Source organism: Bubalus kerabau, chromosome 3, assembly GCF_029407905.1.
Source record: "Bubalus kerabau isolate K-KA32 ecotype Philippines breed swamp buffalo chromosome 3, PCC_UOA_SB_1v2, whole genome shotgun sequence".
NCBI classification, from domain to species: Eukaryota; Metazoa; Chordata; class Mammalia; order Artiodactyla; family Bovidae; genus Bubalus; species Bubalus kerabau.
This window is the reverse complement of record NC_073626.1, coordinates 172,755,181-172,773,766: the sequence shown is the minus strand read 5'-3', so window position 1 is coordinate 172,773,766 and position 18,586 is coordinate 172,755,181. Positions and strand designations below refer to the sequence as shown.

General features: G+C 56.2%; 1 protein-coding gene and 1 long non-coding RNA gene across 2 annotated transcripts; one reads left to right on the top strand and one right to left on the bottom strand.

Annotated features, from left to right (window-relative positions):
- Positions 1-1,428: 1,428 nt before the first annotated feature.
- Positions 1,429-15,424, bottom strand: ITM2C (integral membrane protein 2C). The gene is made up of 6 exons (XM_055573719.1): positions 15,170-15,424; positions 6,953-7,093; positions 4,881-5,069; positions 4,082-4,192; positions 3,253-3,403; positions 1,429-2,736 (listed from the first exon to the last, which is right to left on the bottom strand). Exons 1-6 carry the CDS (start codon positions 15,299-15,301, stop codon positions 2,645-2,647), a joined length of 816 nt encoding a protein of 271 aa, XP_055429694.1. The 5' UTR covers positions 15,302-15,424; the 3' UTR covers positions 1,429-2,644.
- On the top strand, positions 6,629-11,568 carry LOC129646860 (uncharacterized). Its single transcript, XR_008712200.1, has 3 exons — positions 6,629-6,759; positions 8,045-8,142; positions 11,484-11,568. It is a non-coding gene; the product is annotated as an uncharacterized LOC129646860 (long non-coding RNA).
- Positions 15,425-18,586: the final 3,162 nt, after the last annotated feature.

Sequence of the window (18,586 nt, the reverse complement as noted above, 5' to 3'; positions counted from 1 at the left end):
AGATCCAATCAGTCCATCCTAAAGGAAATTGGTCCTGGGTGTTCATTGGAAGGACTGATGTTAAAGCTGAAACTCCAGTATTTTGGCCACCTGATGCGAAGAGTTGACTCATTTGAAAAAACCCTGATGTTGGGAAAGATTGAAGGCAGGAGGAGAAGGGGATGACAGAGGATGAGATGGTTGGATGGCATCATGGACTCAATGGACATGAGTTTGGGTAGACTCTGGGAGTTGGTGATGGACAGGGAGGCCTGGCATGCTGCGGTTCATGGGGTTGCAGAGTCGGACACGACAGAGTGACTGAACTGAACTAACTGAACTGAGCGACTGAACTGAACTGTCGTGGGTATCATGCTTAAAAAGATGGCCCTCCTCTAAGATGATCTTTTAAATCATCTCAAGTACTTTTATGGCTTCATTTCATGCCTAAAAAGTTTGAATTAATTTTGTACAGGATGTAGGATGCAGATTAATTTTTTGTCAAGATGACTAGTTAGTTCCAATAAAAAGAACCCAGAAATCCTCCACTAACCTAAATTTAAGTCAACTACCTAACTCTTGTATTTTAAGTCAACGTCTGGACACTTCGTGTCTCACTGATCTTTTGCTTCGCTACACCAAACTCTTAAATTATGTTTTACATCTGTAAACTGTTCTCATTTCAGGATTTACCTGTGCACTCACCATGTTTACTTTCCCCGAAAGAACTGAATCTATCAGTTAAATGTCAGTGTTTTAATTGTGATTGCATTGCATTTAGATTGGGGACTGTAATAGGACATGACACCTTTGCAAGATTGACTTTGGAATTGAGAACAAACATGTGTCTGCATTAATTTGATCTTTTATATCCTTCACAGGATGACAGAGCTTGTGAGCCAAGGTTGTAGGCACCCATTCTGTCTGCAGGGCAGGACCTGGGTCATACCCCTGGGCTCCACTCGCCACAGCTCCCATCCCCTCCCTTTCTGCAGAATGTGAGCCTGTGACTCACACCAAACCTCAGTTCAGACCCAAGATGGTTACTAATTGCCCAGAAATTGTGGAGAACACGACATTGTTCTTGTGCTTAAGGACAAGCAATAATGATGTCATCTTCCGTGTGGAACTGAACAGGTGGTTTATAGGCACTTAAAAAGCAGCTTGACCTTGGGCAAGCTGCATAATCTCCGGGCTTTTTCCTCCTCCCTTGCCTGTAATAGGTGAATCCACCTGGTTTGGGGTGACGTGAGGACTTGAGGGAGGGAAGAAGGGGACACCTACATTCCTTGGCTGAACCACGGAGCAGTGCTGGATGTCAAGGCCCCAGAACTTCTCCTGCCTGTCTCCTGCATGTCCACCTGCACCCCCCTCAAAGCCCAGTCTACAGGGTGGAGGTGCACCCCTCACCCACCACCACCACCACCACCCATCTCTCCCAAGCCAAAATCAGAAGTCAAAGATGTTTATTGTTCTACGGACACTCCTGAAAAGAGATCTAATTGAGAAAATATACAAAGCACTTCAAGAGTTTCATCTCCAGAGAGCACCAAAGTCTGACTGGAGGTGTCGGAGCCCTTCTCTTCAGGGCTGAGAACGGTTAGCATATCGAACGATCAGTAAAAACATGCAAAAGTGAGAAGGAAAAGGAAACGCTGCATTCCCCCAGAGGGGACTGGAATTCCAGAGAGGAGGCAGGGTTCCCAAGTACCAGCTGGCTCTCCCTCCCCTCCCCCCACCCACCCATGGCTTCCTACAAGAGCTCTACCCCGGGGACAGCAGGGAGCCCCCCTCTCTCTGAAGGATTGAGCATCCCTGCTCAGTGCTCAGCTGGCAGGGTCGCCCCTGGACAGGAGAAGACACCCCCACCCTGTTGCTCTGTGGCTGTGGCTGGTGGGGACCCCACATGTGCTCCTGGGGGGCCAGCGCCCCCAGCCCTGGCTCCTTCCTTCTTTGGTTCCACCCGGAGATTGATTGTGCTTGACGGACTTATCTGAACCCCCCACCCCAAACTCCAGGCTCCCACAGGTGGGCCGAAGGCACTGACTAGAGTCCTGGGGACAGCCCCAGGACAGCCACCTTCCCTTGTGCTCTGGGAGGAGGGGGGGGGCGGGGTCCATTCTTGGGCACGTTCCCTCCATCCTCAGTTCAGGTCTGAGAGCTGGAAAGTAGGGGATGCGTGCAGAGCAAGCAAAAGGCCTTTTAGGCCCTTCCCAGCTGTGCAGATGTTCTTGAACCCCACTCCACACCCCTTCCCCTGACCCCATCCCTTCGCCAGAACCCCCACATGCCTGGTTCCTTCCGTCCTGTCCTTCCCCTTGGGCCACCAGTGCCGCTGTGGGCCAGGGCCCCAGGCACCTGACCTCAAGATGCTGGTCACAGAAACCATCTTGGGGCGTCCCCTCCCTCCCCCACACCCGAGAGGTCAGCAGAGGGGGAGGCCTTGAGAGGTCACAGCTCTGGTACAAGGAGGCGGGCAGGGCTGGAGAGAAACGGGGAGAGAAACATCACATCTACCGGGAAGGCGTCCAAAGTACAAGCTAAGCAGGATAAGGAGAGCCAGAGAGTGGCCAGAAGAGAAAACGGAAGAGGGTGGGGGCGGGGCCTGGAAGATGGGGCGGGGCCTGGAGGGCGGGGGCGGGGCCTGGAGGGCGGGGGCGGGGCTTCACACCACCCGGCAGATGAGCGTCTCCACCACGAAGGTGTTCTCAAAGTGGCGGATGGCGTTGCAGTTCTTGGCCTCTCGTTTGTTGATCCCTGGGAGAGAACAGAGAAAGTCTAGTAAGACCTGTGTCCTGGCCTAGAACTGGCTGGGCCAGGAAGGCCACCAGCCTCGGAGCCTGAGCAGGGTCTCAGGACTAGGGGTGGGGAGGCCCAGGAAATGACACCCAGTTTCACCCAGAGGCAGCATAGTAGAATGGCATGAGCGCAGTAGCCGGAGTCAGACCTCACAGCACTGCCACCTTCCTGCTGTGTGATCTCAGGGCTGTCTGTTGACCTGTCTGCGCCCCCCTTTCCTCATCTCTAAAAGGGACAGCAAGAATAAAAGATGACAAGGATGATGATGGTGATGACGACTCACACTGCCTTAGGAGGACACAGAGTGTAAAGCAGTGCCTGGCATGCAGTAAGTGCCCCGTTAACATGAGCTGTCGTTACTGCTGCTGCAATCCCAGCTCTCTGACAGCTGGTCTCCAGCTCCGGGGCCAGGCTCAGCTGGGCCGTGGTTTGGGCTCAGGGCAGGGGCCAAGGTGGGTGGAGATGGCCACTCACGCCTCCGGGTGGCCCGGCGCCGCAGGCGGTAGGTGTCCTTCCCGCTGCACAGGTGGTAGATGAAGGAGCCCAGGGCCTCCTTGTCGCTGACGTGCTCCGTGACCACCATCTCCTCCTGGATGATGTACGTCTGAGGGAGGTAGGTCCCCCTCTGCAAAGGGAGAGCAGCCCAGCACCAGGTCAGTACCCGGGCCCAACTCTCAGGGTCCCCAACTGCCCACAGACTTCCCCCCACTGATATCCTTCTGCTCACTTGAGTCCCCTCAGCACCTGAAATGCCCGTCCAACATGCCCACCCCTTCATCCAGAGACCGCGTGGCTCACCCTTCTGATGTCCCTGGGCACTTCCTGCACCTGCACTGCCCGTGAGTCGTGTGTGTGTGAGCATGTGGGTGTGAGTGTGTGTGGGGGCATGTGTGTGTGTACGTGCGTGTGAGTGTGGGTGTGTGTGTGTGTGGATGTGTGCTCGCACACGCATGAGTCTGCCCCCCCCACCCTAGGGGAAGTGCTCCTCCGAGGCAGGGCCCCGGTCTCCTCCCTGCACTGCTGTCAATGGAGCAACATGGGGCACGGCCGTGAATGCTAAGGAAGCTGGTCTCGGTTCCTAAGTGAGGGAGGCAGGAGTAGGGGGCTGGGGAGGCAGAAAGGAGAGGCATTGACTCTGCGTGAGGGAGAAGGGAGCTGGAGCCAGAGGGACTGACTAAGGGTGCTGGGACCAGCTGACAGCAATGCCCAGGCCCCCCCATCCCTGCTGGCCCCAGAAATCTCCCTTGTCTCATGGTGGTGGGGGGACAAGGGAGGGACAAGACGCTGCCAGGGTCCCACTCACCTTCACATTCATGAGGAGCTCCCAGAAGTTGCGGGGGGGCAGTACGATGGTGGTGTTGAGCTCGATGACATAGCACTTGTCCAGGGAGATGTCATGATAAGCGGTGAGACCCTGAGCAGAAAGAAAGGGCCACATCAGTGTCTGCAGGTGAGGGCTTGGCCCTGGCGGGCTGTGCGAGGTGTGAACCCACAGTGCTCCCAGTGATGTACCCCAGATTCCTCAACATCTGGGTGGGGCTCCCTTCTCCCACTCTCCTTTCCTAGGCTGTACCTATAGTAGATTCCACTTACTAGATGAAAACACTATCAAATGCTTCAGTTGTGACAAGGATTCTTCCCGGGAGGTTACACAGCTGAGCTCTGAGAATCAGGGTAACGCCCGACTATGTATCTCATCAAACCTGGGAGGTCCGGCCACCCCTGTGGACAGCCAGGACCCTTAGTGAGCTGCTCCTCCCCACCCCTGAGTGCTGCATCTTGATAAGATGTCAACGTGGAAAGAGTTCATTAAAAGGAACACTGGCCTCGCCCATGAGAGCCAGTGTCTGCAGCTGTCAGGTGGCCCAGGAGAAAATCAACCATGACGAGTTCATATTCATTGATAACCGCAAGAACTACGTGATAAAAGTGGGGTCTCTAAACCCCCGATGGACCTAAACCATAGACGTCTGCACCACAGTTTGTACTGCATGGTTATGTACTCCAAGTTTGTACAAAGGGTGTGGGCCTTCTCCCTTCACATCTGTTGCTCCTCCTGGTGCCCGCTCGACACCCCCGCCCCGGGGCCTGGCTGGCCTCACCCGCTGAAAGTCGTGGATGATGTCTGCAGGGTCACCGCCCCCAAACTGGGGCACGGGCACGTTGATGCGCTCGTAGTTCTCCTCGAGGTAGATCTTCACGTCCTCCTCCAGCTCCATGTGAGTGTGGACCTGGGAGGACAGGGAGTCTTCGTAGAGGACGCCACAGTGGAAGAAGTTGTCTCGGGCCAGCTGAGCAAGGTGGGGAGCGGGGCGAGAGAGAGAGACAACCTGGTCACACAGGGCCCTCCGCGAGGCCCCTGCTGCCTGCTCAACCACTCCTGGCTCTGAAGGCCTGGGGAAGCTGAGAGGGCAGGGCTGGGATGCCCATCTCACAGATGCAGAAACTGAGAAACACGGGAGTCAGGGAGGGTAAGCCAGGTGTGCCAGTTCCTAGGATGATTTCGCTGAGGCTCAGCTTCCTCATCTGTAAAACAAAGTGACCCCTTATACCCCTTCTGCTCACCAAGTCCATGAGTCTATGGCAGTGAAAGGGGATGGGCCAGTGGGAGGACAGATACCCGAGAAAGAGCCTGGGGTGGGCTCTTTCTTGCCACCAGGGGGTGCCCGCCCACCCTTCCTGCTGCCTCTGCAGGGGGCCCTGGAGACCTTGGAGGGCCAGGAGGAAGGGGGAGGGACTGAGAGGCAGCCTTGTTATCAGATGCTGATGGCAACCCCACCTCCTGTCCCTCCCCAAGCTGTGTTCAACCTCACACAAGCCCCACCACCTCCCCGGACCTGGGCCTCCTGAGGAACCTTGATAAACGCGGTGTCCCCCGTTTGAAGGGCCCGCTTATCATTCCATCAACAAGGGAAGGGAGGTGGCCGGGTGCAACCGAGGCCACGTGACTGACTGGTGGCCGTGGCGGCAGGGGGAGGGGGGGGGAGCCCTCTGGCTCCTCCAGGTCATGACAGGCAGACGTCCCTTTCTGTTTCAGCTGTGCTCTCCCAGGAGGGTGAATCATCACACATGAATCATATCGTCCCAGGGGTCCCAGGGATCCCAGGGCGCAGGCGCGAGGCTGCTCTGAGGTTCCCCATGCCCTGAGAACCAGGCGTGAGTTGGGGCTGCAATCAGAGGGGAAGTCCAGGACAGCAGCACAGCTGCAACAGGAAAAGGCCCCAGAAAGCAAAAACCAGGAACCAGGGGGAAAGCAGGTCGTGGGGGAGGGGAGGATGCCAAACAAAAGGGGAAGTGGGTGGGTGTGCGGGAGCTGAGGTTTCAAGGGGAAAGTCACCCGGACTGCAAGCTCTTCAGTGAATTCCACCCTAGAGAAACTGGGGGACGAGGAAGTCAAAGCCCAGGGCTTGAGGGTGGGAAGGGGCGACTTGGGTCATAAGTGACTGGCAATTCCCAGCCTTTTGGTCACTGAGATTCCCCATGTTGTTATGTTTATGGTCATTAAACAAACTTTCATTGAACTACCTTCCCTTCCGAGAACTTGGGGGCCCGGCCTCCCTCCCCAGGCCTGGACAGATGACAAGGCTGCTGTGACCACGGCCAGGTCTCTGGCCCAGCATTGTGCCCAGATGGCCTGGGCGAGCAGATGACGGGGTGTGATCGTGGGCGGGGGCCACCCTAACAGGGGGCGGAGCTGACTCTGTAAGCCACCCTCCACCTTTCATGGGTTGTAGCCCAGATGACCAGGCACAGAATGGGAATTCCTTGAAGCTCGACCTGCAGGGCACAGGGGGCCAGGCTCTGAAGGGCCTGCAGAGTTCTAGTTTCTGCTGCACCCCGAGTTTCTGGTGCTGATGCTCTGGGGTCACCGTGGGAAGGGGCTGCCAGCCTCACAGCCCAGATGCTAATCCTGGCTCCCCCATCATGGACTGTACTCCCAGGAGAGCTGTCAGCTTCAGATAGATGTGTCCAAAAAGACAGGTAAAGCCACTCCTCCAGACCCCACGGCAGTCAGAGGATGGGACCCCAGTCCTGTCTCGTGGACAGACCAGGGAGGAGGAGGAGGCTGCGAATCTTCTAGGCTTGTGGGGCACTCCTCCCACCTGGGCGGTGGGGTGTTCACTTCCTCCTCTAAAGGCCACTGTTTCTCCCCACCTCCCTCTGCCCACCTCACCTGAGCCAGGAAGAAGTATCTGTAGATGTAGACAGAGGCGAACACCAGGCCCATGAGCAGCACAACCATGCCCATCGACAGGTAGCACACGCTGCCCACGGAGCCCCCTTTCTTGTAGCGGTGGTAGGGGGGCCGCTCTTCCTGCGGACGGCAGTGCAGGGTCAGCCTCATGGTGGTCCCACGTCCGCTGGGGATCCCTCCCGCCTACCCCATTCCCCAAAGTGAGGCCTTACCCTGCTGGCTGGCAAGGAGCCTGGGGAGCAGAGGCAGGGGAGGGCAATGCTCAGGACACACAGAGCATCTTCTGGAAGGAAAGGAAGCATCCCCAGGCCCCCAGCTGTTCCCTCTAAAGAGAAACCGAGCCCCACCTGGAAGCCACATAAAATGACCCACAGGGACTCGGCAAGAGTATTTTGAAGCCCCTATGCCATTAGTCCTCTTCATTATACCAGCTGTGACCACAGTAGATTCTTTCAAACTGGGGATGGTGGTGGGGGGGAAGCACAGATGTGACCTTGATGACCACACCGGGCCTTGGAACCTGTAGAACCAGGGTGTACCAGGCAGGTTGGGAGCCGCTGCATTGGACCAAGGAGGTTCCCAGTAGCTCACTGGTGGGGACAGGGCTCCAGGAGGCCCCCAGCGTGGGCACGCATGCTTGTCCCCTCCGGCCACCTTAGGCAGAGAGCAGTCTGCTGGGCAGTGATGGAATCACCAGGCATTGGTGAGGAGCAGGCTGTCAGGAGCAGAGCCCACGGGGTGGAGTCTAGAGGCTTCTGGAAGCCAGGGCCCCTCTGCCGGGACGGAAACGTGGCTGTGGCGGCCAGGGCAGGAGGTTCCTGGAAACACCCTCTCTGGGGAGCCAGGCCCCGGCTCGGGACAAGTAGTTACAGGGCTGCCAAGAAGTAAACCATCCTGACCCAACTCCGGTCCACACCCGTCTGGGCCAGCAGTTGGAGGTGGGTGTGTAACTCAGAAACCCTGCTCTGCCCAGGGTACTGGACTGAGAGTCTAGTGACTTGGGGCTCTTACCCAGCTGTGTGGCCTGGGCCATCGCTCCTCTTTATCCTTGCCACCTCTGCCCTACCCCAGGCCTCATTCACCCTGGAGACCTCGTGAAGGCCCAGGCCTGGCTCTGCCTCCAGGGTCCACCATACAACCCTGCCTCTATGGTGTTCGGATGCAGCTGGGTGAGTATAGGGGTCGGTACCCCGCTCCACCCCCAACCTCGGGGAGCTGAGGCAGAGTTGGGGGTGCAGAGGGGAGGCCCAGAGCCTGGACCCTCGTCTGCTTAGCCCTCTGTGTGCTTCCACTCTTCACCCTGCAGCCAAGTGGCTGGGAGTGTAGACAGTTCAGGTTGAAGTTGCCCAGGACAGGCCCTTACTCAGTGCACACAGTGGGCTCAGCCTGGAAGGGGTGGGGTGCAGGCCTGCTGTGCTTGGGGCCCATGGGAGGGTGGGACCGGGGCCTCAGAGAGCAGAAGGGCGTCCCCTGTGGGGCTGGGTGAAGCCTCCTGCCTGGGGCTCTCCCCTCTCCCCATACCCTTCCTGCAGGAAAGTGAAAGTGAAGTCGCTCAGTCGTGTCCAACTCTTCGCGACCCCATGGACTGTAGCCTACCAGGCTCCTCAGTCCATGGAATTTTCCAGGCAGTACTGGAGTGGGTTGCCATTTCCTTCTCCAGGGGATCTTCCCAACCCAGGGATGGAACCCTGGTGTCCCACGTTGCAGGCATAGTAAATGCATGAAAGACGTACCCCCATCTCTAGGCACACGTATCACCAGGCCAGTGATCCCCACCCCACCCCCCTGCCTCCAGCACCCTGGGATGGAGACAGAGGATGGAGAGGTGCCCCTGCCCATCCCATCCCCCTCACAGGCTGGGCTATCTGCAGCCTGGGGCCTCTCCCCACCCTGGCCCTACTACGGGGTCCCTGTGATCCGAAGAAGCACCTGGTGAGACCACCCGCCTGGCTGGCCTCTCCCCAGCACCCCGGGGCTCCCTGGCAGCACTGACCACGGTCACTAGTGCATGTGGCCACTGCCCACAGGACAGTTGCCAGCAGTGGGCGGGGGGCTGCAAGGGCTTTGACTCTCCAATGGGCTCCCAGGATCAGCACAGGACAGGATGACCGACGGCCGAGCTTGGCGAGTGACTCACAGGAACAAGCCACCCAAGGGGCTCCAGCCATCCTAAGTGGGTCCCCAGGAAAGGTGGGTGACCCAAAAGATAGGCCAGGTACCACACCCCCTGCGAATCCTGCCCTGGGGACACAACATGTGTATTCAGTGAGATGGGTGGGGCTGCAGAAGCCAGAGGTGCCCCCAGCAGGGGCCGCGTGCACGTGTAAGGGAGCCTCTGACCCTCTGACGGTCCTCCTGTGAAATGTGAACAGACTCTTTCTGACAGGGTTTTGTTGGGATTAAAGGAGACACAGGCCCTGAAAGCCCTTTGTAAAGGATCAAGTGTTAGATAAAAATAGCAGGTCTTTATCAGCTAAACCATTCCTTTTTAGGGCCACCACCGCAGCCAGCTGTCGAGGCTGCACTGTGGCCATGCTTTGCTCCAGAGAAGCAAAAGCAAGCCTGTGAGAATTGCTTAAAAAAAAAAAAAAGCAGAAAACCACCCAACAACAACAAAAAAGTCAATGGTTATAAAGCAAGAGCGGGGTGGGGGCCTGTCCATAATTGAAGTTCAGGAACAAGGTGAGGCCTACCAGTTTTACAGCCGCCTTTCAGCTCCTGGCTGGGGCAGGTGCCTGGGGGAGGGGCTGAGTAGGGCACCGAGGTTGGGAGAGAGGTCATTAAGGATGGCAAGGGAGGAGGGGCCCCAGAGGAAAGTGAGGCCAGGCTAGTGTGGCCAAGAAGGACAGTCTCCAGCCGGGACCCCTTGATGCCCCACGCCCATGTCCTCATATGTCTCTGTGGAAGTCCCTGTGAAGGCTTGGGACGGCCCCCCCACCTTTCCCAGACGTGAAGTGGACAGTGGTCCCCGATCCTGCTTCCCACGTGGCACAGTGGTAAAGAACCTGCCTGCCAATGCAGGAGACACAAGAGATGCGGGTTTGATCCCTGGGTTGGGAAGATTCCCTGGAGCAGGCAATGGCAACCCACTCCAGCATTCTTGCCTAGAGGATCCCACAGACAGAGGAGCCTGGCAGGCTGCAGTCCATGGGGTTGCAAAGAGTTGGACATGGCTGAGCACACACACACATCCTGCCCCTACTAACGGTCCTGAGTGCACACCCATGGCTCACGCCCTGCTCCCCTCCCTATCTGACACCCCTTCGCCCTGGCATTCCGGGGGCCAACTCCCCAGGAGCAACATGGCTGAGCAGCGGTGACTGGGGAGAGCAGACCCAGAGGCTGCTGGTATCCCAGCTTCCAGACAGAGGCACTGGGAGGTAAAGCTCCACAGGGGTGGGCCGCCCTCTGAGGCCTCTGGGGAGCCTGGGCCAGAACCCTGGGCCTCACCCTTAGGATCCTAACTGCTCAGTGCACCCAGGATGTTGGCCAAGGGGGGTCCTTCCTGAAGTCGCCACCCCCCGCCAGCTGCTTCACCTGTCATGCTGGAGCCCCAGGAGAATGCCCGCCCTCATATGGAGCAGTTACCCCCCAGCCAAGGATTTGGGGGGCTTCCAGGAAGCAGGAAAAGACAGTTTCCACGGCAGCTGGGCGTCCTGGGCAACAGGCCTCACTGTGCGCTTGTGTGGAGCATGTGGGCCACATGTCTGGGACCCAGGAGGGGCCCAGGCCTCGGCCGGCCTGTGTCACGGAGCCCACGGTAGTGTTCACTACATGATTTGGCAAAGCCAGGGCCTCAAGAGTCTGAGGAACTCAGCCAACTGAAGCATTAACTCAGAAGACCCCCCCCAACCCCCGCCACCAATCCCCTGACCCGGGGTTCATGGAGAGAGCTCCCAGCGACTTTCCCTCAGTAACAATGTCCAGAATAGCTGCAAGCAGATGAAACTCCAGTTGCAGGCTGCGCGGAGGAGGGTGGCAGGGAAGCCAGAAATGCACCCACTGTGGGCCCAGGCCGACGGCTATGGCCGGGATCCCTACCCTCACCTCCCCAGCACCATTCCTTCTTCCTGAGCATCTTTCTTTCCCAGGCTGCAGACCACAGAGACAAGGCCACCAGTGAGAGAGACACTGTGTGTGTGGGTGAGAGAGAGAAACAAGCCTCGCAGGGGTAAGGGGGCTGGGCCTCCTTGCAGAGCTGTGCTCAGAAGTGCAGACATCAGCAGGGTGAATGCTGAGGACTAGTCGTGAACCCTCCATCAGTGAAATCCAGGGTGGCCCAGGGACCCACTGCTGCCCCAGGAAGGGTGTGGGCCGGAGAACACTCCCCACAGCCCTCTGCTCTGCTCATTTGCTCTCCTGTTCTGCTCCTGACAGGCAAGGGGAGACCCCAGAGAACAACGGCTGGGGAAGACAGACGCAGAGCCGGCAGAGCGCTCCTGGGGTACACGGTTCGCCAGGCACTGGCTGCGCTCCCCTGGTCTCACCAGAAACATTTTTTTCTTTCTAGTAAGAGAAACTCATCCTCTGTGGCAATCTGCTGACAGCCTGGAAACACGCAAGGACTGACGGGCTAAGGGGAGCACGAAGAGGAGAGGGAAAGGAGAGAGAAAGCAGAAAAAAAGTCACCGTGGCCCAAGCCCAGATGCCAGAGCCCCTCAGGAAAGGCCTGGGGTGGGGGGCAGGACCGCCCAGCCACGGAGGTCCTCTTAGCCCAGCCCACGGGGCTGGTGGGTGGGGAGGGGCCCTGGGATCTGAGGATGCAGAGCCCTGCTCCACCCTCCGGGCTGGTTAGGGGACCCTCCCCCCACACTCACCCCACTCCGGGAGACCCAGCTCCCTCCTGCCAAGGACCTGAGGCCGGGAGGTGGAAAGTGAAATCTGATCCCCAGGTATGTGGGCTGGGGGAGGGGGTGACATTAATCAAATGCCAAAGCCAAGGAGAAAATTACAGCACTGAGATGATGACTGTATTGACCTCACTTCTCCCCTCTTGGAGGCCCCCAGCCCAATCCTTCGAGTCTGTACATGCCCACACCTGGCTCTGTGCATGTGCGTGTGTATAACACATGGGTGAGCAAAGACAGAGGCAGATGGTAGGGAGAGGGGAAGTGGGCTGAGAGGCGTAGGGCTGGCCAGAGGGTGCTAAGAGGGGTGCTTCCTGTCCAGCCCACTTTCCGAGCTGGCTTCTGGCCAGCTGCCCATCAGTGCAGGCAACTCATTATCTCAGAGGCAAGCACCAAGTGGGGAGGGTGGGCAGCTGGAGGCCCAGATGGGTCCCCACCCCCATCCCTTCCCAGCCCCACCGAGGCGCTTCCTTCCAGCAGCAGGTCTGGGGACAAAATCCTCCTTGTTTCACTTTTCTGCAGAGAAGCAGAGGGAGGCCCACAGCGAGGGCCCACTACCCCTAGCCTGGCCCCGGGGGCCTGCACTCAGGTTGACATTTTACTGTGACAGCTTAGAGGGTGGCTTCATGGGGGAGAGGCACTCAGGAATGCCTCTGTTCATCAGTTGGTCCTTCCAAGGCTTTAAGTCTTATTTTTGATTCAGTTCAGTGACCAGGGATGGTTCCAGGGTCATCCCCAGCCAGAAGAGACCTTCTAATAAGCTTTCCTCTGACAGCCCGTGTGGTTCAGACAGTAAAGGATCTGCCTGCAATGCGGGACACCTAGGTTAGATCCCTGGGTGAGGAAGATCCCCTGGAGAAGGGAATGGCAACCTACTCCAGTATTCTTGCCTGGGAAATCCCATGGACAAAGGAGCCTGGCGGGCTAGAGTTCATGGGGTTGCAAAGAGTCAGAATGAACGAAGAACACTCGCTATAATAGACTGAGCAACTAACACTTCCACATTCTGACAACCCATCAGCACGGGACCAACCCAAATGCCCTGTTTTGGTGAAGCAGTCCCTGCTCATGCTGTCCTGGGCTACTGTAAATGCTGGGTGCCTCCTGAACTTACTGGTGAGGCGCGTGCCCATGCAGGGGGATGGGGTGGCCATGGCAGAGGGGCTTGCTCTACATCAGGCACTGGATGTGGGGGCAATGTGCCCACTGGCCAGTTAAGGCCACAAGAGGTTCACAGAAGTGAACTCTCTTCCCAAGGCTCCAATTCCATCAGGGGACTGGCAGAGCCAATGTGCAACACCCAAAAGCCTCCCCTGACCCCTCAGGGCTGAGAAGCTGTGAAAGTTTATTAATAAGCAGATCTGATGTAAAGGTGCTGGGATATTAATCCTCCTCCTGGGGCCCAATGGCTCCCCCTCGCCAGTTAAGAGTGAGGGGATCCTGCCCAACTAACAAGGTGTGCCCGGGGTAGGGGAAGCACACTCAGCAGGCTCGAGGCCACTGCAAACAGCCCCCAGGGAAGAAGATGTTGATATTTCCATTTCATGCTGGGTGAGGGGGAAGAGAGGACACTGGACTTGGGAGCCAGAAGCTGGATGTCAGATACTGCCAAGGCGATGCTGGCATCCGCCATCCCTCCCGACACCACAAGCAGGCTGCCACTGGAGAATGTGCGGCTCCTGCGAAATCCGGCAGACCTTCTGATGGAGTTTGAATTGCATCCTCCCACTGTCTGGCTGGTCCTCCCTCCTGCCTGAATCTTGTAGCTCTGGGCGTCAGGGTCCAGTTTTCCAGGCCTCAGGGGGTACCTGGCTCTGGGAGAAGCAGCTGGGAGAAGAAAGGGGTGAGCGTCCTGCACTCTCTGGGGGCAGAGGGGGTAGGAAGGAGGTTTAAAGAGCCTCTTGCAAACTTTAAAAGCTGCAGGCCAGGCCTTCAAATAGGAAATGTCCCTTTCCCATCCAAGCATCAGAAGAAGATGGAGCTGCTCTGATCCAGGCTGCAGAGCAAACCCCCCAACCCAGCCCGGGTGTTACTGATGCCGCAGTGACCACGCCAGGGGATGGGAGCTCGCCAAGGCTCTTCCTGGAATTCTGCACTCAGGGAATCTTTGCTCGGGTGTGTGACACCCACCTCTGACCACCCTCTCCTATGTCCCCTTCTCCCAGGGCACAGGTCATTCTGCAGCACCCGGCCTGCCATACCCTAGCAAGGTTTAGTTGGAGCCATCAATTTGGGGAGGGGCCTTGGCGCTGAGGAAGACATCCCAGTAGCCAGCAACGGGACGGGCGGCGTAGACACCTTTGCCGGGGCCACTCCAGAGCCAGACTGAACCAAGCTCTCCCTCCCCTCCTCGCTCGCCACGCGTCCGGCCCCTCTGGGTCCTCCCCTGGTCGGACTCCTCGCAGCTCAGACAGTTTTCCACGGGCGGAAATGCCTCCTCTACCCCAGGCCCGAGGGAAAGGGGAGGAGGGGAGCTGGCGGGGGCGGGGTGCACCGAGGTCCGCCCCCACAAAGCGCAGGCTCAGGGATGGAGGGCACCGGGGCAACGCGGGCTGGACGGGGTAGCCCAGAGCTCCAGAGGGCCGGGAGAGGAAGGAAGAGGAGGGCAGGGAGGCCCAGGCGGCCTGGGGTAGGGTGGGATCAGGGCACCCAAACTCGAACCCCGAATCTCGAATCCCGGACGTGCGGCCAGGCGAGTTCTGGTTTATTTTCATTTCATGTCTCATCACTTTCTGATCCACTAATTCAGGTGCGGACTAACAGTACATCCCTCGCCCCTCGCCCCCCGCCTCCCCCCGCCCGCCCCAGCAGTCTCCCGTTTGGGACGAAATCCACAGTCCCCCCCCTTCGTTGGCACCAGACCCCCCATCTCCTTTATTCCCCACCAATCACAACCCACCACCCTACTTTGGGGAAAACAATGTCCAACTCTTCTCCCATCCCCCACCTGGGGACTCGACCCGCGGCCCCTCCTCCCTGATTGGAACCAGACGCCTATACCCCCCACCAACATTCCTCGAACTTCTTCGGACCAGCCCCCTCCCCTCTTTGGGGACCAGCGCCTAGGGCCCCCCTCCACTTTTGGAAGAGACCCGGAGCTCTTCCCCGCCTGGGACAGCGACCGGGCCCCCTCCGATTCTTCAGACTTAACGCTTTCTGCTACCGCTGAATGTCGGGACCCAAGCCCCCTCCCCACTTCCGGATGGGAAGACCCATGCCGGACTCCCAGCCCCCGCCCCTCCGCTCCAGACGCCGGGGTCCCGATGCGCCTCGGGCAATCGCCGGAGGCAGCCGGGCGACCTTCGGTCCCCCGCACCCCCGGCCGCCGGAGATCCCCGGCCCTTCTCACCCGAGCCGGCGTCAGCAGGATCTCAGCGGCCGGGGTGGGCGCTGGGGCCGAGGCCGAGGCCGAGGCCGAAGCCTTGTCGGCCTTGTCGCCCTTGATGCCGGCCACCGCCGGCTGGAAGCTTATCTTCACCATGGCTGCGCCGGCCCGAGCGTCCGCCTTGCAGCCTCCGCCCGAGCAAAAGCCACTCGGTGCAGCCTCTGTAGCACCGCCGCTCAGCTCTCCGCAGGCACCGGAAGTTTGGATCTCTTTCGGGTCCTTTTCTCTAACCCCACCCCCAGCCCTCCCCACCCCCCGCCCGCCCCCACCCCCACGAGGGAGGGCCTTGGCGCCAGCCGCGCCTGCGCCCCCTACCCGCGGTCGGGGCTCGCAGTGACCCCTGCCGGGCGCGCTGCTCCAACCTGGGAACGTCTGAGGTTCCCGCAACCGCTCACTCACTTAGTCCGTCCATCCATCCATCCGTGCATCCATCTATGCATCCATCCATTCGTCCAATCAGGCATGGACTCTGTCCCCCTCTGCCGCCGCCTTATCCCTTCCAGCTGCTTCTCCAAGACCAGCATCCTCAGAATACAGTCTTTGTTGAATCCGTGCTTGCCGGGCAAAGGCATCTTCTAGACAAGTTTCCCACCCCCTTTACCCCACTTCCTATCCCCTTCGGAAATGCTGGAGCCCCCGGTGTACCTGGTCCCACCGCTCCCTCCTCCCACTTCCTCTTCCGACGTGTCCTGGGCCCTGCGAGGAGGCTTCAGGGCCAGGTGCCTAACTGTCTTTGTCCTGCCGTCCTGCCTCTTGAACCCATCTACACCTCCTTTATTCTCCATCAGTCTTTTCCCTTCATCCTTAGTCCCGGCAGAATCTTCCTGACGGCCCCTGGGGGTGAATGCGGAGGACCAGGAGAGTAGAGAAATGAAGACAGCCCCCGTTCTTTGACTCTCTTGGTTACCTGCAGTAAGGGTCCTGTGGGCCATTTCTCAACCACCCAGGGGGATTCTGGCAAGTGTGATGGAAAGATCCGCAGGACAGGGTATCGAGAGGCTCATTCCTCATCTTGGGATGGCTTTGGGATGCTCACCACGCCCTGCTCCGTGACTCCTCCCACTCTCCGGTGGACCCTGCGGAGCAGCCAGGACTGGCCCCAGGGGAAGGTGTCCTGGAATCAACCCCTGCAACAGTTCATTTAGAAACTAAAATCTCAAATGTGAATTTTTACGTGTTTTACCTCTTTCTCCAAAATGAATCGTTGTGTGCTGTTCTTAAAAGAGATCTGGTTTATTACAATGTAAAGCACTGGTCATTTACAGCTTACCATCATAATTGAGCCCTAGAAGGTCAGTGGACCACTGCTGGAAATGCAGTAGTCTCAGGAAAGTGTCTACCACCACCCTCAGAGTTCTATCAGCTCTCCAGAGCTTACCCATTTTATAACTGAAAGTTTGTACCTTTTGACCAGCCTCTCCCTATTTCTCCCATCCCCAGCCTGTGGTAACCACCATGCTGTCTCTGGTTCCAGGAGCTAAACTATTTTAGGTTCCATCATATAAATAAGGTCACAGGTAGTGTTTGTCTTTCTCTGTCTGGTTTAGTTCACTTATGCATAACATCCTCCAGGGTCATCCATGTTGTCACAAGTGGCAGGATTTTCTTAATTTTTATGGCTGAATAATATTCTACTTTATAGATAACACCACATTTCTTTTTATCCATTCATCCATCAGTGGACATCTAGGTTGTACCCATGTCTTGGCTATTGTGACTAATGCTGCAATGGACATGAGAGTGCAGATATCTTTTCAAGATACTGATTTCATTTCCTTTGGCTGTATACCCAGTAGTGGAATTGCCAGAGCACATGGCAGTTCTATTTTTAATTTTTGGGGCACCTCCATACATTTTCCATAATGGCTATACCTGCTAAGTATATTAAGTATATTGAGGACAGAGTTCTGCTGAAAAAAAATCAATAGAAGGATACAAATCTCTGGGAAATCTAATTTAAAAATAAGAGAGAAAATATCAATCCATTTCTATATCTTATAGAAAGAAGATGTAACTATAGATAAGGTGGATATTACAAATTATAATGTATTTTATATATAATTATATCTAATAAATATAAATATCCTGAAGTGATGATTTTATAGAAAAGCAGTTTTTGGCCAAAATGGAGCCAAGAAGTAGTAGAAAATCTTAATGCCCTATAATCAAGGAAACCACTGGAAAAAGTTCTCAAACAATTATCTCAAAAAATAGTTCTGAGCAGCCAGACCAATTAACTGGATAATAATTCTTTCCAACTAAAGCAGCAGTTAATTCCACTGATGCTCTGATGAATTTTAGGCATAGATGATATATTCTGATAGAAAAATCTGACAAATAAAAGAGAAAAACAATTTTAGTTATGAATAGAGATACAAAAATTCAACAGTAATTATAAGAAAAGTGAAGTGCCATCAAGTAGACTCCTAAGAATAAAGACACAGATTTTGTGTATGAAAATCTATTTGGGGAGAAATGGCTTTGTAAAATAATGCTTAAGAGTAATAGTTATTCAAACTTGAAAAGCAGAGAAAAGCATAAAGAAAACAAAACAAGTATTATGACAAAACCCACAATAACCACTAATAATGTGCTGTTATTTTCTCTCCGATATTTTTTACTCTGTGTGTGTGTGTGTGCGTGTGTGTGTGTATGTTACAAAACTGGAACCACATATTGTGTCTGTGTTTGTGTTCTCAGCCGAGGGTAATTGTGACCCTCAGGGAACACTTAATAATGTTTGGTGACATTTTCGGTTGTCACAGTGCAGAAGAGGAGGGAGGCAGGGTAGGTGATACCGGCCTGTAGTGGGTATAGAGACCAGAGATGCAGCTGAACATGTTTTAATGCACAAGACAAAGAATTAGGCTGTGTAAAATATCAATAGTGCCAAGGTTGAGAAACCCTGATTAATATCCTGTCTTTTTTCTTAAGATAATTTCCCTATTTTCTCACGTGATAGGCAGAAATCTCCCCCTTCCCTGTCCCTGCAGCCCATGCCCTAGTGTCTGGACCCTGTGGATTTACCTTGAATGGTGAAAGGAACTTTGCAGACGTAATTAAGGTTGCGTGTGTGCTAAGTCACTTCAGTCGTGTTCGACTCTTTGTGACCCTGTGGACTATAGACTGCCAGTCTCCTCTGTCCATGTGATTCTCCAGGCAAGAATACTGGAGTGGGCTGCCATGCCCTTCTCCAGGGGATCTTTCCAACTCAGGGATGGAACTTGCGTCTCTTATGTCTCCTGCATTTGCAGGCAGGTTCTTTACCACAAGTGCCCCGCCTCCCCAATTAAGGTTATGAGCCTTAAAATAGGGAGATGATCATGGATTATCTGTGTGAGCCCAAGCTAATCACACAGGCTCTTAAAAGCAGAGAACTTT